The sequence below is a fragment of the Ranitomeya variabilis genome, chromosome 8, assembly GCF_051348905.1.
Source record: "Ranitomeya variabilis isolate aRanVar5 chromosome 8, aRanVar5.hap1, whole genome shotgun sequence".
Classification (NCBI taxonomy): Eukaryota; Metazoa; Chordata; class Amphibia; order Anura; family Dendrobatidae; genus Ranitomeya; species Ranitomeya variabilis.
In genome coordinates this window covers 179,305,052-179,327,670 of record NC_135239.1, presented here as the reverse complement: position 1 = coordinate 179,327,670, position 22,619 = coordinate 179,305,052, and the positions used below count along the sequence as shown (strand labels likewise).

General features: G+C 45.5%; 1 protein-coding gene across 1 annotated transcript; it reads left to right on the top strand.

The window, feature by feature from the left end:
• Window positions 1-9,262: 9,262 nt before the first annotated feature.
• LOC143788845 (protein kinase C delta type-like) lies at window positions 9,263-16,136 on the top strand. The gene is made up of 8 exons (XM_077278756.1): window positions 9,263-9,467; window positions 11,101-11,378; window positions 11,494-11,585; window positions 11,695-11,757; window positions 13,221-13,359; window positions 13,887-14,078; window positions 14,632-14,760; window positions 15,381-16,136. The coding sequence occupies exons 1-8, from the start codon at window positions 9,263-9,265 to the stop codon at window positions 15,744-15,746; spliced, it is 1,464 nt and encodes a 487-aa protein (XP_077134871.1). The 3' UTR covers window positions 15,747-16,136.
• Window positions 16,137-22,619: the final 6,483 nt, after the last annotated feature.

Sequence of the window (22,619 nt, the reverse complement as noted above, 5' to 3'; positions counted from 1 at the left end):
GGAAATGCTGAATCCTCATCCTCCACCTCTTCCACAACATCATCCCTTAGCGCTTGCAGTGATTTTTCAAGCAGGCAGATAAGGGGGACAGTCATGCTGACTAGTGCATCATCTGCACTCGCCATCCGCGTGGAATAATCAAAGGGACGCAAAACCTGGCAGACGTCATTCATAGTGGCCCACTCTGTGGTTGTGAAGTCTGTACGGCGCTGAGTGCGACTTTTTTGCGCCTGAAGCAGCTGGTACTCCATTACAGCTTGCTGCTGCTCACACAACCGCTCCAACATATGTAACGTGGAATTCCACCTGGTAGGTAGGTCACATATGATGCGATGTTCCGGCAGGCGGTGTCGGCGCTGCAGAGCCGCAATGCGCGCTTTTGCCGTGCTGGAACGCCGCAAGTGAGCACACTCTAGGCGGACCTTGTGCAGCAGTGCATCAAGATCCGGATAGTCCCTCAGAAAACTCTGCACGACCAAATTGAGCACATGTGCCAGACATGGGATGTGAGTGAGGTTGCCGAGGCCCAGAGCTGCCACCAGATTTCGGCCATTATCACACACTACCATGCCTGGCTGGAGATTCGCTGGCACAAACCACACATCGCTCTCCTGCTTGATGGCATTCCAGAGCTCCTGCGCTGTGTGGCTTCGATTCCCCAAATAAATTAATTTCAAGACGGCCTGTTGACGTTTGGCCACGGCTGTGCTCATGTCGGTCATAACAGGTACACGTTCATCACGGGTCCATGTGGAGGTGGACTGTGACGGCTCCTGCAGCGATGATTCTGAGGAACTGGTGTAGGAGGAGGAGTCAATGCGTACAGAATGGATTCCTGCAATCCTTGGAGTGGGCAGGACACGTCCTGCGCCACTCGCACGGTCTGTACCCGGCTCAACGACATTAACCCAATGGGCAGTGAGGGAAAGGTATCGCCCCTGTCCATGTTGACTGGTCCACGCATCGGTGGTGAGGTGGACCTTGCTACTGATGGCGTTCAGTAGCGCGTGTTTTATGTGTCCCTCCACATGCTTGTGCAGGGCAGGGACGGCTTGCCTGCTGAAGTAAAAGCGGCTGGGCACATTGTACTGTGGGACTGCCAATGACATCAAGTCACGGAAGCTGTCAGTCTCCACCAGCCTGAATGACAGCATTTCCAGTGACAGAAGTTTGGCAATGCCTGCAGTCAGAGCCTGTGCTCGTGGGTGGTTTGACAAGAAAGGCCGCCTTTTCTCCCATGCCTGTACTACCGATGGCTGTAGACTGGGCTGGGAGTGTGTGGATGACTGGGAAAGTGGTGCTGCGGGTGGAATTACAGCGGGTCTCTGGACAACAGGGCCAGAGGTTCTTCCACGGCGATCCTGGGAGGAAGCCGAACCAGCTGCGTGTGAGCTGGAGGAAGAGGCAACACGAGCTGAAGAGGTGGTAGCTGCCGCTGTTGGTTGGCCTAGCTCTTCAGTGTGTTTTTCTAACTCCGCCGGGTGCCTGGTGCGCACATGTTTCCACATGTTGGAGGTATTGAGGTTGCTGACATTTTTCCCTCTTTTGACTTTGTAATGACACACCTTGCATTTGACATAGCAAATGTCATCTGCAACTGTGTCAAAAAAGGACCAGGCACTGCAAGTCTTGGGAGCGCCCTTTTTGGCTTTTGGAAGAGACATGCTCCTAACGGGTGCCAAAGCGGAGGCTGCAGGATCCGCAGTCTTCCCCCTCCCTCTCCCTCTTTGGGCCGTACGGGGAATCTCTTCCTCAGAGCTGCTCCCACCACCTTCCTGTCCCTCACGCCAAGATGGGTCAAGGACCTCATCATCTACACTACCCTCTGCCCCCAACTGCTCCTCCTGGGTAGTCTCAGCAGCAGAGCACGCACCAGTAAGTGGCACCTGAGTGTCATCATCAGCTGATGCGGCCTGCGATGTGGTGAACGGAGCCACTGGCCCACCCGCCTCTTCAGAGGAAGAGAGAAAAAGCTGTTGGGCATCACTGCACCCTGCCTCTTCTTCCATTTCTCCAATGCTGCTTGGCTGGCCCCCTGTTTCCAAGCCAAGAGATTCAGAGAACAGAAGTAGAGACGGCTCCTGTCCTGGGCTCTCTGTCTGCCTGGGCAATTTGGCAGGTGGTGACAGATGGCTGCTCTCCAGTGCTCTGTGTCTGAGAGGATGTGGCACTAACTGAAGTTGATGCATTAGCTGCCATCCATCCGACAACGGCTTCAATTTGTTCTTCACGCAGCAGCGGTGTACGGCGCTCTGCCACAAAGCTGCGCATGAATGACTGTTCCCTTGTGAAAGTGGGTGCTGATGAGTCACCGGTGCCCGCAGCAGGCACAGAATCCCCACGTCCCCTCCCTGCTCCACGCCCACGTGCCTTACTCACTGCCTTCTTCATCTTGGTTGACTGATAAAGATAAGCAGAAAAGTACTAACGGCTTTGTGTGCTTATTCCTGAACAACTCCTCCTAACAGGTATAAGAAACACTAATTTTCTAAAGTGTGGACTAGACTTTAATATGAGCTAATGTGGCCTACACAAATGTACAGTGGTGTCACTGGTGTGTTTGGTGAACTTTATTATTTATTTATTTTTTGGGGGCTGAACTGACAAACGGATAGAGCTGCAGTCACATGGAGACCGTGCAGACAGCCGTAAACGGCGCTGCAAGGCCCAAAAACCCTCCTGTACGTTATCCTATGTAGTGTTTTTCCACAAGTTAGCTGGAGACGGGTGAAAAGACACTAATAGGAATATTTTGAAAAAATGTGCAGCAGCCTGCACTACTTAAAACAAAATGAAAATTGATTTTGCGGTATGACACAGTGAAGAACCCTGAGCTGGAGACAACCAGGCTATGGCTGCTCACAGACTACAGGGCGAGCTGCAGTCACACGGAGACCGTGCAGACAGCCGTAAACGGCGCTGCAAGGCCCAAAAACCCTCCTCTACGTTATCCTATGTAGTGTTTTTCCACAAATTAGCTGGAGACGGGTGGAAAGACACTAATAGGATTTTTTTGAATAAATTAGCAGCAGACTACACTACTTGGAAAAAAAAAAGGACAGTATGAGGCAATGAACCACCCTCCCTGAACTGAATACAACCAGCTATGGATGGCCTATGTGGCTGCACTCAGACTAGAGAGTGGGCTGCACTCACACACACACACACACACAGACCTTGCAGATCGCTGTGAAAACAGCACTACAAGGCAAAAGCAAGGTGATTAGTAGGTGAACACAGCGGTTGCTAAATTAGCCTTTGGAAAGCACAAAGAAGCAAATCGCTATCTCTAAACTGGCCCTCAGTCAGCAAACAGCGTCCTGTCACTAACTGAATTCACAGCAGAGTGATCGCAAAATGGCGCCAGCGACTTTTAAACTGCATCATGACATCATTTCAGCAGCCAATCACAGCCATGCCAGTAGTTTCATGCCCTCCATGCTGAACAGGATGTGCCCACACTTGAAATCATTCTCATTGGCTGAATTTGTGCATTTTGAATCTGGGAACTTCCGATTCCGGTATCCGATACGCGGCAAGTATCGGAATCCCGGTATCGGAATTCCGATACCGCAAGTATCGGCCGATACCCGATACTTGCGGTATCGGAATGCTCAACACTATTCAGGAGCAAAGACTAACAGATTTTTGGCCGTTCCAACTCTTGAACAGGCCACATAAAGTTGACCATGAGAAAAGCATGGAGATTGTAAATCTAAGCTAGCTGAAGAGCCCGGCATTGCCTGGGCATAGTAAATATCTGTGGTTAGTTATAGCACCTCACTTCTCTTATTTTCCCATCACGCCTCTCATTTTCCCCATCACATCTTTCATTTTCCCCCTCACATCTCTCAATTTCTCCCTCACACCTCTCATTTTCCACTTCACTCCTCTTATTTTCCCCCTCACTCCTCTCATTCCCCCCTAACACTTGTCATTTCGACCTCACATCTGTCATTTTCCGATCACTCCACTATTTTCCCTCACTCCTCTCATTTTGCACTCACACCTTTTCATTTTCACCTCACACCTATCATTGTCACCTCAGTATATACATGTTTGTCATCTCCCTTATATATAGTATACACCTGTATATCATCTCCTGTATATAGTATATACCTGTATGTCATCTCACCTGTATATAGTATATACCTGCTGTGTGTCATCTCCCCTGTATATAGTATATACCTGTATGTCATCTCCTCCTATATATAGTATATACCTGTATGTAATCTCCTCCTGTATATAGTATATACCTGTGTGTCATCTCACCTATATATAGTATATATCTGTGTGTCATCTCCTCCTGTATATAGTATATACCTGTATGTCATCTCCTCCTGTATATACTATATACCTGTAGGTAATCTGCTCCTGTATATAGTATATACCTGTGTGTCATCTCCTTCTGTATATAGTATATACCTGTATGTCATCTCCTGCTGTATGCAGTATGTACCTGTATGTCATCTCCTCCTCTATATAGTATATACCTGTGTGTCATCTCTCCTGTATATAGCATATATCTGTGTGTCATCTCCTCCTGCATATAGTATATACCTGTGTGTCATCTCCCCTGTAAATAGTATATACCTGTGTGTCATCTCCTCCTGTATATAGTATATATCTGTATGTCATCTCCTCCTGTATTAGACCTCGTTCACATGTTATTTGGTCAGTATTTTTACCTCAGTATTTGTAAGCTAAATTAGCAGCCTGATAAATCCCCAGCCAACAGTAAGCCCACCCCCTGGCAGTATATATTAGCTCACACATACACATAATAGACTGGTCATGTGACTGACAGCTGCCGGATTCCTATATGGTACATTTGTTGCTCTTGTAGTTTGTCAGCTTATTAATCAGATTTTTATTTTTGAAGGATGATACCAGACTTGTGTGTGTTTTAGGGCGAGTTTCGTGTGTCAAGTTGTGTGTGTTGAGTTGCGTGTGGCGACATGCATGTAGCGACTTTTGTGAGATGAGTTTTGTGTGGCGACATGCGTGTAGCAACTTTTTGTGTGTCGCGTTGCATGTGACAGGTTAGTGTAGCAAGTTGTGTGCAGCAAGTTTTGTGCATGGCGAGTTTTGCGCGTGGTGAGTTTTATGTGTGGTGCCTTTTGAGTATGTGCAAGTTTTGTGTGAGGCAACTTTTGCATGTGTTGCAACTTTTGTGCATGTGGCAATTTTTCCGCGTGTGCAAGTTTTGCGTGTGGCGAGTTTTCCATGAGGTGAGTTTTGCATGTGGAGAGTTTTGCGCGTGGCGAGTTTTGAGCGGCGACTTTTGTGTTTCAACTTTTATGTGGCGAGGTTGGTGTATGTGTGGTGAAATGTGCGCTGAGGGTGATATATGTGTTCGAGCACGTGGTAGTGTGTGGCGCATTTTGTGTGTGTGTTCATATCCCCGTGGTGGTGTGGTGATTATCCCATGTCGGGGCCCCACCTTAGCAACTGTACAGTATATCCTCTTTGGCGCCATCGTTCTCATTCTTTAAGTCCCCCTTGTTCACATCTGGCAGCTGTTAATTTGCCTCCAACACTTTTCCTTTCACTTTTTCCCCATTATGTAGATAGGGGCAAAATTGTTTGGTGAATTGGAAAGCGCGGGGTTAAAATTTCACCTCACAATATAGCCTATGACGCTCTCGGGGTCCAGACATGTGACTGTGCAAAATTTTGTGGCTGTAGCTGCGACGGTTCAGATGCCAATCCCGGACATACATACATACATACATACATACACACACACATACACACATTCAGCTTTATATATTAGATATATATATATATATATATATATATATATATATATATATATATATATATAACCAAACCGCTGCACGACCAGCTCTACCCTCGCCTACTGTATTCATAATAATTAATAACGACTATAATGGCGTATAAGACGACTCCCAACTTTTCCATATAAAATATGGAGTTTGGGATATACTCGCCGTATATGATGGGGGTCATCTTATACGCCCAGTTATCTTATACGGCGTGTGCGGTGTGGATGGTTCCCAGGGTCTGGAGGAGAGGAGACTCTCCTTCAGGCCCTGGGCTCCATATTCATGTAAAAAAAAGAACAAAAATTAAAAATATGGGATATACTTACCCTCCGATGGCCCGCGGCTGTCAGTGGTGGAAGCGGCGGCCTCCGTTCCTAAGGATGCATTGAGCGAAGGACCTTCAATGACGTTGCAGTCGCGTGACCGTGATGTCATCGCAGGTCCTATTCTCAATGCATCCTTAGGAACGGAGGCCGCCGCTTCCACCACTGAGAGCCGCAGGCCGTCAGAGGGTAAGTATATCCCATATTTTTTTATTTTTGTTCTTTTTTTTTTTTTTTTACATGAATATGGATCCCAGGGCCTAAAGGAGAGTCTCCTCTCCTCCAGATCCTAGGAACCATCCAGGACCGCTCCCTGCACACTCCGTACCCGGCGTATAAGACGACCCTCGACATTTGAGATGATTTTCAGGGGTTAAAAAGTCATCTTATACGCCGGAAAATACGGTATATATACATCTGAGTGCAGTCCGATTTCAATAGACTTACCGAAGTAAAAAGGTAAAAAAAAAAAAAAGTTTTCAAACCTCTCCTCGTCTAAGAGCATGAGATGACAATGTGAGCACACGCTGATCAGAGTGTGATTTGCGTAATTGACCCGATTCTCTTGGTTGACAGAATATACAGCCGTCTGCACCTGCCCTTAGACTTACAAATCTTTCAATGCATCGTGATCCACTAATATACATATGTATAAAGTCAGGCTCTCAGAATCGAATAATGGCCCGACTGAAATATAATATAATAATATATAATAATATATAATATTAATGTTACAGCACTAATAATCCATTAAGGACTACCGTAATTTTAATTTTCAAAATGATGACCATAGTTTGCTCATTGGTCTGGCAATCTTTCAGCCAGAATATTTAGTAGGAAATGCCCGGCCGGAAACCACTCCAGATGAGGTCAACGTACAATCCAACGCTTTTTACTGCACAAGACAGAATGGGGACGCAGCATGGGAGCAGCAAATGACAGAATGAAGGCTCAGAATGGGTGCAGCACATGACTGAATGGGGGCGCAGAATGGGTGCAGCACATGACAGAATAGGGGCACAGGATGGGAGAAACACATTACAGAATGGGTGTGCAGGAGGGGGCACCACATGACAGGATGGGGACACCGGATGAGAGCACCACATGACAGGATGGGGACGCCAGATGAGAGCACCACATGACAGGATGGGGACGCGGGATGAGAGCACCACATGACAGGATGGGGACGCCGGATGAGAGCACCACATGACAAGATGGGGGTGCAGAATTGGAGTAGCACATACCAGAATTGTGGGCACAGGATGGGAACACATGACAGCATGAGGGCACAGGAAGAGAGTAGCACATGGCAAGATGGAGGCCCACAACACAGGATGAGGGTGCAGGATGGGGGCTGCACATGACCGGGAGGGGGGGCAGGATGGGGGCTGCAAGATAGGAAGGGGGAGCAAGATGGTAGCAGCACATGACAAGATTAGGGCGCAGGATGGAAGCACCACATACCAGGATGGAGACCATATACCAATATAAATGCTAGCCACCCGGGCGTAGAACAGGTTCAATAGGTAGTATAAATATGAAGCCCAGACAGAAGCCTGTCACGCGAAACGCGCGTCAGGGTTAAGGTGCACGCGGTCTCTCATATCCCCTCTTTCCCATATGGGTAAGCATAATCCCTGTATTGCAGTATCAATGGCACTTTATTAAGGAAAGGCAGATGCACACTGGCTACTTTTTACAAATCATTTCTCCATATGGAATTGCTTTTTCCTTTGTGTAATACTTACAATATGTCACTGTGATACAGATACACTGATGTATCTTGGATTTTGTGCCTTTACATGTTTACTATGAGAGGTTTTCAGTACTTGTGTTGCCTGGATCTTCCCGCTATTTCTAACTTTTCCTGTATTGTTTTGTGGGTTGTGTATACCCGTACTATGTATGTGAGTGAGCTAATAAAGATTTGTACAGTTTTTTTTATATTTTTACGTCTCATCTCACCTTATTTATTAAGGGCATTTCTGCTCCATTTTTCTTTTTTGTAGGATCATATTATGTGAGAGAGCTGCTCTAATTGTTTAGTATTAGGTTCTGGCCTTGGAATCATATACATTGGCGTGTATCCGAAATGTCAGTTTTTGTTAACTATCCATACAGAGATAAAGTCATGCAACTACGTCATCCTATGGCTCCTGCAGGGTATAATATCACTGCGGACAAAACACCACTGAGTATAAAAACCACTGGAGAATGTGGAGATTTTATATACTGTTGTATGTAGATGAAATGTCACTGTGGCCTCTACACAACACAGGGCTGTGGGACGGAGGCGGCGGGGGCACAATGTGAAATATAAGGATTTGTTCCTATTTTCATCCATGTGCATCACTGCAGATTTGAACCCATCAGCCATTACATAAAAAACACCTGTCTAATATTTTTGGTACTCTGGAGACCTGAGTCTCCGATTGTTATTTTAACATGTTTTTCTTCATATATTATTTTAATGAGATCATGTCCAGCAATTTTGCATATTGAAAAAAGTAACATTTATTTATTTATTTGGTTATTAATCTATTTGTTGCTGCATCAGTTATTGGGAATTTTCTAGGTGTTTACAGATTTTTGAATAGTTAGAGGCAAAACATTTAGGGTCATTGAGTAGGATCTTAAAAAATGCTAACTATGTTACTATGAAAAACGAAACTTTTCTTAAACAAGGTCATCTGATTAAGTCAAACTTAGTCCAGCAGCAGCTGATGACATCATCGCTTACACTCTGGCTGATGATGTCACAATGGCGATGATGTCACAATACTAGGTGACTGTTAGGTTTAGAATTCCGATGTCATTATTCTTACTTTACCTTCAACTGTTGGAGAGTGAAGACGACTTTTGCGCACTTAATAAATTCGTTATTATTGATATTAACTTATCATGGGACGAAAAAGGAAGTGTGGTGAAAAGAATAAGAGGAGTGCTAAAAAGAGATGCACGGAAGAGAGTTTTTCTCAGAGAGGAGAAACTTCTCAGGACATTGTACAGGACGTACCTGTTAAGAAAACAGATGATCCCTGTACAACATCTTCTGGATATCCACCAGAGATAAAGACCCTTAAAAAGGGGAAAAAAAGAGGGAACTCATCTCCCGAGAAGGAAGATGCAACCCCAAATAAGAGAGGAAGAATGGTGGAATCTGAGAGTGGAAAGGATGTTACCTCTGAAATAAGATTTAGCGGATCAGCTAAAACCAGGAGCTCTCACATACATCATGAGAGCGCTGAAAATCAAAGTTGTAGAGAACCACTTAAGAGAAAGAGGACATCTGACACTGAGACCACCACAAAGAGAAGACGTGAGACTGACAAATCCATCGATCAAGCTCCAGAAGGTAAAGTCTATAGTCATTTAGTGACAGGCCACATCCATGTTTTATATACAGTGTTCATTTATTTTACAAAATGTAACCTAATGACTAGTGTTGAGCATTCCGATGCTGCAAGTATCGGGTATCGGCCGATACTTGCTGTATCGGAATTCCGATACCGGGATTTCGATACTCTTGTGGTATCGGGTATCGGGTATCGGAACAACATTAATGTTAAAATGTGTAAAATAGAGAATTAAAATAAAAAATATCGCTATACTCACCTGTCCGACGCAGCCGGGACCTCAGCGCAGGAACCGGCAGCGTTGTTTGTTTAAAATTCCCGCTTTTACATGGTTACGCGAAGTCCCGGCTTGTGATTGGTCAGGGCGGCCATGTTGCCGGGCCGCGGACCAATCACAGCAAGCCGTGACGAAAATACGTCACGGCTTGCTGTGATTGGTCCGCGTCCCGGCAACATGGCCGCCATTAACCAATCACAAGCCGTGACGTCACGGGAGGCTGGAAACGCGCTCATTTTAAAAAGGGCGCGTGTCCAGCCTCCCGTGACGTCACGGCTTGTGATTGGTTGCGTCGCGGTCAACCAATCACAAGCCGGGAGGCTGGACACGCGCCCATTTCAAAATGAGCGCGTCCAGCCTCCCGGCTTGTGATTGGTTGATCGCGGCGCAACCAATCACAAGCCGTGACGTCACGGAAGGCTGGACACGCGCCCATTTCAAAATGAGCGCGTCCAGCCTCCCGGCTTGTGATTGGTTGATCGCGGCGCAACCAATCACAAGCCGTGACGTCACGGGAGGCTGGACACGCGCCCATTTCAAAATGAGCGCGTCCAGCCTCCCGGCTTGTGATTGGTTGATCGCGGCGCAACCAATCACAAGCCGTGACGTCACGGGAGGCTGGACACGCGCCCATTTTAAAATGAGCGCGTGTCCAGCCTCCCGTGACGTCCCGGCTTGTGATTGGTCAGGGCGGCCATATTGCCGGGACGCGGACCAATCACAGCAAGCCGTGACGTAATTTCGTCACGGCTTGCTGTGATTGGTCCGCGTCCCGGCAACATGGCCGACCTGACCAATCACAAGCCGGGAATTCACGTAACCAAGTAATAGCGCGATTTTTAAACAAACAACGCTGCCGGTTCCCTCGCTGAAGTCCCGGCTGCGTCGGACAGGTGAGTATAGCGATATTTTTTATTTTAATTCTTTCTTTTACACATTTATATGGTTCCCAGGGCCTGAAGGAGAGTTTCCTCTCCTTCAGACCCTGGGAACCATCAGGGATACCGTCCGATACATGAGTCCCATTGACTTGTATTGGTATCGGGTATCGGTATCGGATTGGATTCCGATACTGTGACGGTATCGGCCGATACTTTCCGATACCGATACTTTCAAGTATCGGACGGTATCGCTCAACACTACTAATGACATAATCGTATCCTGTACATCTTACCATTTACATCAGAGCTCTCCACCTTCTATACTTGGGGCTCTCCAGCCAGAACATGGTGGTAATCAGGTTCATCAGGGTTCAAAGTTCATGATAGATTGAAAATTGCCAATTTATTGTAGCATTATATGTGAGTGTGACTGTAAGATTAATTGTTGGTTCTTATATCTGTTTTCCCTTCTAGGTGTAATCGGTGCTCAGACCACCAGCCCTCCAGAGCAAGTGACTGCCTGTCTTTCCCTGGAGAATTTCATCTTTACCAGGAAACTTGGAGAAGGCAGCTTTGGCAGGGTGATGCTGGCGACACATCAACCCAGCGGACTTCAGCTGGCTGTCAAGATGGTCAAGAAGAGGGAATTGTTGGAGTACGCTAAACACACCATCCGCTCAGAGAGAGAGGTCCTGGCAATCACTGAAGACAGCAGATTCTTCACACATGCCTATGGAACCTTCCAGACAGCGGTAAGAGACTCCTCACCTTCTAAAAATTCCTTTCTCCCCATCATGTCCAGTTGCTTCCATTAGATTGCAAATTCAATCTGCATTATTTACAATCATCTTCCCTCCTCTCGCACAGGACTATGCATTTTATGCCATGGAATATCTGAGTGGTGGAACGTTGACTGCATTTATCAAATCCAGAGGCCCCCTGGATGTCTGCACGACCAGGTAAGAGAACAGCCGCTCCGTGATTTCTGTGGCCGCTGTCTCCCCTCATAGTTATTAGTGGTTCAGTAGAACAATTAATGCTGATAGGATTTTTTTTCTTCCTTATTAGGTTTCTTGCAGCAGAAATCTTGAGTGGAATAGAGTTTCTCCACAGTCGGGGGATTATTCACCGGTAATAAGTCATTTCTCTTTTTATACGTAGGGAAAGATTTACTATGGGAAATAGTTAAATGTGCCAGAATTGTGGTGTTATTTGTGCCAAAAATCTGGTGAACATGACGTGTACCACATTCATGAAGTGTTTTAGACCCTTTTTGGGGCTCACTCGAAGAGGGGTCAAGGCTTTTATGGAAATGGGAATACCATATTTTCCGGCGTATAAGATGACTTTTTAACCCCTGAAAATCTTCTTAAAAGTCGGGGGTCGTCTTATACGCCGGGTATCGTCTTGTACGCCGGCCAATGTGTATATGGTTTCCTGATGACGAAGAGGGGGCATCTCACAGGAAAGAGCGTGGAGTATCCCCCATTACCTCATCGTAGCGCTGCAGCGTGGGGTGTCTGTGCTGGGAGCGGCGGCTGCTGCTCCTCTTTGTGCCGCATGGGTGCTGTGCTGTGGGGCGGCGGCTCCTCTTCGTGCAGTGTGGGGCCTCTGTGCTGTGGGGTGGCGGCGTATCTTCATGCAGTCAGTCGGGGCTCCTCCGGCATCTCCTTAAAGCCCGGAGGCCCCACCGGCAGCTCCATTGCTGCGATGCGGTGGCCTCCGGGAAAATGGCCGCTGCTCAGATTCAGATCTCGTCTCCCGAGATCTCGGGACGAGATCTGAATCTGAGCATGCGCCCCCCCCAGCGGCCATTTTCCCGGAGGCCACCGCATCGCAGCAATGGAGCTGCCGGCGGGGCCTCCGGGCTTTAAGGAGATGCCGGAGGAGCCCCGACTGACTGCATGAAGATACGCCGCCGCCGCCCCACAGCACAGAGGCCCCACACTGCATGAAGAGGAGCCGCTGCCCCACAGCACCCACGCGGTACAAAGAGGAGCAGTGGCCGCCGCTCCCAGCACAGAGACCCCACGCTGCAGCGCTACGATGAGGTAATGGGGGATAGTCCACTCACACTTTCCTGTGAGACGCCCCATCGTCGTCATCGGGACCACTCCCCCCCCAAAAGGCAAATTATTCACCGGCCCTATAAGACGACATACGGCGTATAAGAAGACCCCCGACTTTTAAGAAGATTTTATATTTTAACTGAAAAAGTTGGGGGGTCGTCTTATACGCCCAGTCGTCTTATACGCCGGAAAATACGGTAGTTTAATAGGAATCCATGTGGCTTACAATGTCACAACGTGCAACTAAACTGTAGCCAGATTTTTGTGAAAATTATTGGCTGTAAGTAATGAAAACAATAGTGGTGTAACATCGGACAAAAGTCTGAAGATGCTCCTAATTTCTCAAACAGTCACTGTGATGAATTTGGCGCATTTTCAGACAGCCTGGTATATGTCTACACAAGATAGGATTAGTGAATCTGCCCCCAGTGTTTAGTGATTGGTCCTGTGAAGCCCCCTCAGTAACCCCAGCACTACAGCTCATCTCTGTCTGATTCACATAACTATTTTTCTTTCTTTTTTAAGGGATTTAAAACCAGACAACATTCTTCTGGACGGTGATGGACACGCTAAGATTGCTGATTTCGGCCTTGCTGCTATGAATGTATTTGGCTCTCAGAAGATCAGTGAATTTTGCGGCACTCCTGACTATATGGCTCCTGAGGTGACTATGTGACTACTAATATCTCATACTTTATTATCCACCTGCAATTCTCACTTAATGTGGAGCTTGTGGAATCACAGATCGATCACCACAGCGGCCCACATTTACTAACGCTAACTAATAGATAGACCATGTAAGAGCCCCCATACATATTAGACTAAAGTCAGCCGAACGCCGAACCGGCCAATATCAGAAGGATCAGCCAACATTCTAATGTGTACTGGGGCCTCTAGACTCTATATCCAGGAGGAGAAGGATCTATCACATTGGATTTCCAATGATCAATCCTTTATTTTTTGGAGTCTGGCAGAGTTTCTCTAATAGAGAACATAGAAGTTCTTGGCTGAACTGTGAGTTCCTGTTCATGGGAGAGGTAGCTATCAACGAAATGATCTTTTGGCTGACATGTATTATGTATGGGGCTTAGGTGTGGAAAAACACTACCAGTAAACATGGACCACGGTTGTTTTCGGTCTCCCAGGATGGACAATGTACTAACTTACTATTCTAATCTTATGTTTCCACAGATGATCCGTCGACAGCCCTTTAATTACACGGTCGACCTGTTCGCTTTTGGGGTCATAGTCTACGAAATGGCCACAGGATTTTTCCCGTTTTACTCTGGTTCGTGTTTACGAAAGCTTGCTTTTTCAGTGGCACGTGGCAAACCTTGCCATCCGAACACCATGGATTCTCAGCTCAGGGATGTCATAGAGAGAGTGAGTAAATAGACACTTATACCTGGAGACATAGGAAGGATAGGCCAGTCATGAGTTTTGATAATACACCGTACATTTCATCACCACTGTGTTGGGTATTTCAGCTTTATCCAATAGAAGGAATTGGGACACTGCTGGAGCCCCGGGACAGCCTCTCCTATATGTACAGCGTTCTCATCTACAGGCCAATTTATACAATAAAGAGGCTGGGCGCTCACCAAAACCTCTCCACACAGCTAATCATCAGGATTATTGGGTCTCGGCCCCTGACTGATCAACTATTGATGGCCTATCCTGTACTATCCTATCCTGTCCTGTACTATCCTGTCCTGTACTATCCTGTCCTGTACTATCCTGTCCTGTACTATCCTGTACCATCCTGTCCTGTATTATCCTATCTTATCCTGTCTTATCGCATTTGTTCCTAGCAATGGTTGCTTTAATAAATTAATCTTTCTATAAGAAAATTAGAAATCAATTCTGTAACTGCTTTTTTTCTGAGATTATTTCTATTATTACTTGTGATATAATAATGTTTCTTATTTATTTGCAGCTCTTGTGTAAATCACCAGAGAAGAGGCAGGATGTTTGCAGCAATTTAAAAGGACATCCATTCTTCTCGCCCATAAACTGGGAGGAATTAGAGGCGGGAAGCTCACGTCCACCATTTACAATGAAACCTGTAAGTGCACAGCGTTATTTTATTATAATGTCACCTCCTTGTCTGTGTAATGTGATAATATGTGTAAGAAATAATCAAATAATGAGTAACAATCCTACATAGTGTAGGCCAGAAAGTGTATATCCTCCCCTGCTGGTAAATGGGTGGAATTACAGTATGGGGCAGGATGGACAGGCTTTTACATATTTCTCAAAAGTGTAATTATTGTCCCCAATTCTTCAGAAGGCCACTTAGTGAATAACTTGGATCCGTTAGCCTGCGTTCACACTGTGGATTTTTTTTGCAAAAGAGCAATATTTCTCTTGCCATTTTTGGAAGTAGAAACCACAACAGAAGTATGAATTTTTGTTGATACTGCGGCAAAAGAGCCCAATGTGGTTGCAACGTGTGAACACGGCTTTATGGTGCAGTTGTAGTAGATGTGGATACCGCAGATTGCCAGGCAGCACCAGTAGTTGACTTGTTCTCAAGCTGCAGGTAACGATGCATCATGGCGATTAGCGGTAATCTGCACACGGTTACCACGGCTCATCCACGATCTGTACATATACCCTCAGGAGGGGACGGATATAATTAAATACCTAATGAAGTAACCAGACTGATTTGTCTTTCTTTTATAGATCCCAGTTTTGGAAACAAGCAAACAAATGGAATTGCACCAAGTGATGTCTGGCATTGAAGCTCAGAAACCACCTATAACCCCGGAGGACCAGCGGCTGTTCTGTGGCTTCTCCTATATCAGCAACAGGTGGAAGAACATTACTGGCACTGAAGCTCAGAAACCACCTATAACCCCGGAGGACCAGCGGCTGATCTGTGGCTTCTCCTCTATCAGCAACAGGTGGAAGAACATTACTGGCACTGAAGCTCAGAAACCACCTGTAACCCCAGAGGACAAGTGGCTGTTCCGTGGCTTCTCCTATATCAGAAACATGTGGAAGAACATTAAGAGCCGCATAAATTACAGCAATTGCAATATATCATAGTCCCCCTAATACCTGACTACTGGGTCAGGGAGGCGTGGACCTGGGTGTGGTCTGAAGAAACAGGCGGGGTCTGTTGGAATCCCACCCCGAGTTCTTCCATCTACTCTGTTACATATCAGAGACCATAGTGTCCTGCATTCTCTATTGCTGCCCCATAACTCACCTGGCTGGCATGCTGCTTGGAGATGTAGGACCATCAGACTACAGGACGGCGCGGTGGCGCAGTGATTAGCACTGTTGGCGAGCAGCACGGTGCTCCTGGGTGGAAATCTGGGACACCATCTGCACAGAGTTTGTATGTTCTCCCCGTGTCTGTGTGGGTTTTCCCCGGGTACTCCGGTTTCCTCCCACAACTCAAAACACACAGCTAGGAGAAAAAAATAAAATTAATTATTGAACATCATCATCCTGTATTTCGTGTATTTCTGTATTTATCACCAGTATGTGACATATAGAAAGGTGGTAACACTGCACAGTGTCAGGACGTTCATATACTATTACTTATCCTCTACATTACACACCTGTAAGAAGTCACTGATGTCCACAGTGACATAAAACATGAATTTCTGAATAAGTAGGTTTTGAGCCTCTAGTAGTCTGCACAGTTACGATGTAACACGTAAACTCACCGGCTCCTTCCTACAGCCCTCCCTATACGTTGTTATTGCTTCCTCCTGAGAATGAGGATGTGTTGTTACTAGAACTCCGGGTTTTCTGTTACTACGTGCGCTATGAGGATTTTATTTAGCGGTATATGTAGCGGATGTTGGTTGTGAGTGCATGGAGCAGGCTCAGGAGCGGAGAGCGCGTCCTACAAGGCGGCAGTGGGTTGGATACATAGCTGACTCGCATCTATAACTGACTGAGGTGGCATTGTTACTAGAACTATGGGTTTATGCATCTTCCTGCAGCCTCTAACTCTGACATTATCACTCTCTTCCATCTCCCCATGAGGCCTAATGTCCGTCAGTCGCTAATCTATTGTATATCTGTCCCATCAAAAGCACATATCTCAGAGTCTACAATAGGAATGTTCAGGTTCTGCCCCCGAGAATACAAGAAACTGCACAGGACGCCTACTTTTAAGTGGGTATGTAATCCACATCAGTTTTCGGGTGTGATTTGGTACATTGAAGGGAAAGTGCTAAAAATTAAAACATTTAAAAAAAACAAAAAACAAATTCACAGTTTTATAACCTTCCCGACCTTGGATGTATGGCGTATGTCATGGCAATTATGCGCGATCGCCACCAGACGTTCAGCTAACATGAAAGCTGTAACCCAGCTCTCACTGCCAGGAGAGGCGCCCGCACTGGTCTCCGCAGTTTAACCCCCTAAATGCTGTGAATTATATCAATCGCAACATATAACGGGCAGGGAAAGGGAGGGGGCTCTATCTCTGCTCCGATCGGTGCCTCCGCAAGGGCTTCATCGTTGCCATGGTGACCCTGGTCACGAGGCTAGCAAACTTGTTACACCATGCTCAGAGCATAGTCTAAACAAGCTAAACAAGACCTGACAGCTGTAAATCATTGCAATGCTTTATAACAGCGATTAGAGTGATAAACGTGAAAGTTACATAGAGGGACAAAGTAAAAAAGTAAAAATAAAGTAAAAAAAAAAATTGAAAAAATAATTGTAACCCCTTAACCACCAAGGGTGGTTTGCACGTTAATGAACAGGCCAATTTTTACAATTCTGACCACTGTCCCTTTATGAGGTTATAACTCTGGAACGCTTCAACCGATCCCGCTGAATCTGACAATGTTTTCTTGTGACATATTGTATTTCATGATAGTGGTAACATTTCTATGATATTACCTGCGTTTATTTGTGAAAAAAACTGAAATTTGTTGAAAATTTAATGATGAAGGAATCAGTGATTCCGAAACGCGTTGGATTGTGGTCCGTAGGGCGCTCCATAGCCATAGCCAGTCCCGTGAGGTATCACGTGACCGTGACATTACACAAGGTCCTGCAGCTTCCTGCACCTTGCTGGCTATTCGCCGGCTTCTGACCTGAACACCCACAGGCGGTAACTTGTTACCAACAAACAGGGGCGTCTGTCACTGGCCGGGACGGTCCCCACCAGCAAGGAAGCCTTCTCTGTTTGGTGGAATCTGGCACGCACAAACTCGTGCATACCGCAAGGACCTTCCACATTTGGAACCACCATCCCTGCAGCATCATCCTGACACACAGGTAAATGAATAATAGGCGGCATTGAATATATTGTGTCAACTTATACACTCCATCCAGGTGCATATATACAGTGGGGCAAAAAAGTATTTAGTCAGTCAGCAATAGTGCAAGTTCCACCACTTAAAAAGATGAGAGGCGTCTGTAATTTACATCATAGGTAGACCTCAACTATGGGAGACAAACTGAGAAAAAAAAATCCAGAAAATCACATTGTCTGTTTTTTTATCATTTTATTTGCATATTCTGGTGGAAAATAAGTATTTGGTCAGAAACAAAATTTCATCTCAATACTTTGTAATACATCCTTTGTTGGCAATGACAGAGGTCAAACGTTTTCTGTAAGTCTTCACAAGGTTGCCACACACTGTTGTTGGTATGTTGGCCCATTCCTCCATGCAGATCTCCTCTAGAGCAGTGATGGTTTTGGCTTTTCGCTTGGCAACACGGACTTTCAACTCCCTCCAAAGGTTTTCTATAGGGTTGAGATCTGGAGAATGGCTAGGCCACTCCAGGACCTTGAATTGCTTCTTACGAAGCCACTCCTTCGTTGCCCTGGCGGTGTGCTTTGGATCATTGTCATGTTGAAAGACCCAGCCACGTTTCATCTTCAATGCCCTTGCTGATGGAAGGAGGTTTGCACTCAAAATCTCACGATACATGGCCCCATTCATTCTTTCATGTACCCGGATCAGTCGTCCTGGCCCCTTTGCAGAGAAACAGCCCCAAAGCATGATGTTTCCACCACCATGCTTTACAGTAGGTATGGTGTTTGATGGATGCAACTCAGTATTCTTTTTCCTCCAAACACGACAAGTTGTGTTTCTACCAAACAGTTCCAGTTTGGTTTCATCAGACCATAGGACATTCTCCCAAATCTCCTCTGGATTATCCAAATGCTCTCTAGCAAACTTCAGACGGGCCCGGACATGTACTGGCTTAAGCAGTGGGACACGTCTGGCACTGCAGGATCTGAGTCCATGGTGGCGTAGTGTGTTACTTATGGTAGGCCTTGTTAAATTGGTCCCAGCTCTCTGCAGTTCATTCACTAGGTCCCCCCGCGTGGTTCTGGGATTTTTGCTCACCGTTCTTGTGATCATTCTGACCCCACGGGGTGGGATTTTGCGTGGAGCCCCAGATCGAGGGAGATTATCAGTGGTCTTGAATGTCTTCCATTTTCTAATTATTGCTCCCACTGTTGATTTCTACACTCCAAGCTGGTTGGCTATTGCAGATTCAGTCTTCCCAGCCTGGTGCAGGGCTACAATTTTGTTTCTGGTGTCCTTTGACAGCTCTTTGGTCTTCACCATAGTGGAGTTTGGAGTCAGACTGTTTGAGGGTGTGCACAGGTGTCTTTATACTGATAACAAGTTTAAACAGGTGCCATTACTACAGGTAATGAGTGGAGGAAAGAGTAGACTCTTAAAGAAGAAGTTACAGGTCTGTGAGAGCCAGAAATCTTGATTGTTTGTTTCTGACCAAATACTTATTTTCCACCAGAATATGCAAATAAAATGATTAAAAAACAGACAATGTGATTTTCTGGATTTTTTTTTCTCAGTTTGTCTCCCATAGTTGAGGTCTACCTATGATGTAAATTACAGACGCCTCTCATCTTTTTAAGTGGTGGAACTTGCACTATTGCTGACTGACTAAATACTTTTTTGCCCCACTGTATATATATATATATATATATATATATATATATATATATATATATATATATACACAGTATATATATATATATATATATATCTGGTAGGGAATTTTTCACACTATCTGGTCTTTTTGTGCAAATATGAACTTTGCATGTATTTAATAAAAACATCAACCTTGTCCCACAAAAAAAAAAGCCATCACATGACTCTGTCGTCAGGTTTATAGGAAAATTATAGCTCTCAAAATATGGCGAAGCAGTAATAAGTGACTTTTAGTGTGTGACTGCAGCCAAACATATAAAAACAATTTAAAACCGGTAATAGCACCGACACGAAAAAGAAATTTGTCGTATCACATAAACCACATAAGGAATAGCATACAAAATAAATAAAAACAATTCTTCACCTACTCTTGCTTTTTTCATTCTGCCTCCCAAAGTTTGTAGATAGGTTCAGTTCACATTTATCCTGTGCTCTATGCTGAGCGCTTACATCGGGGTTTCGTGTAAATCTCTGAAATATGTAATTCACACGGAACCAGGGCGAAAGATTCCGTATAATGAGGCAGATGGGGATACTAATCTAATTTACGGGTGCGTGTCTCCAAAAGCGTGAGCTGGGTATAATTTACTGGGCACTGCAACATACTGGGCACTACAATAGCAGATTTGCAATTTTCACTCAGCAACATCAACTGCTGTTTGTTTCTGGAAAACATCAATGGAGTCAAAATCATCAATACACCTGTATATAAATACAGAATATATGGAATCTGCAAACTATTCTTGGAAAATCTGAGCTCCAGGAGGCAAACAGCAATCCAACCCTCCCGAATCTTGCAGTATGGCTAAGCAATATTGAACAGCCACATATAAGAAATTTCCACATTCAGTAGAAATTGTGGGACACATTTTGGTGCCATTTTTACCCATATTCCGGTGTGAAAATGTGAAATCTGGGGATTAAACAAAATTTTAATTGGTGAAAATGTAAATTATTTTTTCTTCATTGCTCAATGGTGCTAAATGGTATAAAATTCTGTGACACACCTGTGGTGTCAATATGATCACTGCACCTCTAGATGAATTCATTGAGAGGTGTATCTTGTAAAATGCGGTAATTTATAGGAGGTTCTGCTGTTCTGGCACCTCACAGGCTCTGCCAGTGTGACATGGAACCCTCAAACCATTCCAGCAAAACTAAACTCCAATATGACGCTCCTTCCTTTCTCAGCTTTGCACTTCCTTTCTGAGCTTTGCGATGTGCTTCAAGTCATTTTTGACCACATATGGGGTATTTTCGCACTCAGGAGTAATTACACAGCAATTTTGAAGTTTCATTTTCTCCTGTTACCCTTGTGAAAATAAATAAATTCGGGCTAAAAGAACATTTTTATTGGGAAAATGTGATTTTTTTATATATTTTCATGGCTCTACTTTATAAACTTCGATGAAGCACCTGGGGGTTCAAGGTGCTCACCACACATTTAGGTACATTCCTTGAGGGGTCTAGTTTACAAAATGTGGTCACTTGTGGGGGGTTTCCACTGTTTAGGCACATCAGGGGCTCTCCAAACGTGACATGGCATCTACTCTCGATTCCAAATACAAAATTTGGGGCTAAAGTAAAAATTTTACGAAAATAAAGTAAATGGTCGATTTTCCTTTCACATTGCACTATTTTCTGTGAAGCACCAGAAGGATTAATAAACTTCTTGAATGTGGTTGTGAGGACTTTGAGGGGTGCAGTTTTTTGAAAGGTGTCACTTTTGAGTATTTTCCCCCCAAAGTCACTTCAACTGATGTGGTCCCTAAAAAAATGGTTATGTAAATTTTGTTGGAAAAATGGAAATTGCTGATCAACTTTTACAGGGTCATGTCAAAGTTTGGCACCTCTAGCCAAAATTACTGTTATTGTGAATAATTAAGCAAGTTGAAGATTAAATGATCTCTACAAGGACCAAGGACTAAAGATGACACATTTACTTTGTATTTTAGGCAAAAAATATACATAGTGAGGGGCGTGGCTATGTAGCTGAAGAGAGAAGACGTACCCTGGGAGAGCTCCCAATATCCTAATGGTATCCTGCCACTTAGACCCCTTTAAAGTGTGGTCTGCATGTTGATTTGTAATCCCCTTGGACCTGGCTGCTGTGGGAGACTCTGTGAGGTCCGGAGGAGAGCTGAGAGCCGGCGGAGCTTGCAGGAGCAGCGAGACCAGTGTGAGACGGTGGCCATTTTACAAGCGCGCGCTCTAACAAGGTACAGAGCGGCGCCAGCTTCTACCAGTGCCGGGACTCCCCCCTGAGCCTTGGAAACTCCTTGGAACTTACGATGTCTGCGGCTGGGCTCTGGTGCACCGTGAATTAGGGGAAATTGGTCGGCGGTGCCGGCGTGGGCGGCAGTCACCACATAAGTGCGCGCTCTGAAAGGAGGAGACTCAGCTCTGAGCACTACATTTGCAGCGCCGCCTGGGAGGTGAGCACGCATCCTGCAATACATTGAGGGGACAAGCGGTGAGTGCTCTGGGAAATTGGTTTTTCCCCTATTTGGAGGACACCTGCCCTACCGGTGCTTGTGATTTGAAAGGTCTGCCCCCCCTCCTCCCTGCTGCCTCTGCTGCTGCTGCGGACCCCCCCCCCCCCCGGGAATAGAGCTTTACTATAACCTGGGTGCTGTTACATCTGCTACTATAAGCACTTTACCCATTTAAGGCTGTCCCAAAACATCACATAAACAATTTTTGCCGCCTCTGCTATTTCTGTGATTGGAACTTGGAACTATTTCAGATTATAACTTTGGCTACTTTGCTGCCTCTCATTCTTGTCGGCTATGCAGCGAGGACCCTTCGGATGGTGTGCGGACCCTTAGGTATAACCCCTCGCAGGCTCAACATAAAAGTCGTCCTTCTGATAGTAATGAGGAGGGGGAACAAGATGAGTTAACCCTCAAACAGGCATCTAAACAATTAATGCAGGCTATCTCCTTAACCAGATCTTCTCTTACTGAAAAAATAG

Excerpts from the sequence above, each read along its gene's own strand:
- LOC143788845 (XM_077278756.1), top strand. The coding sequence starts at position 9,263 with ATGGTGGAATCTGAGAGTGGAAAGGATGTTACCTCTGAAATAAGATTT. Across the intron at positions 11,758-13,220 it reads AGTCGGGGGATTATTCACCG|GGATTTAAAACCAGACAACA; the intron begins GTAATAAGTCAT and ends TTCTTTTTTAAG. Across the intron at positions 14,079-14,631 it reads TCAGGGATGTCATAGAGAGA|CTCTTGTGTAAATCACCAGA; the intron begins GTGAGTAAATAG and ends ATTTATTTGCAG.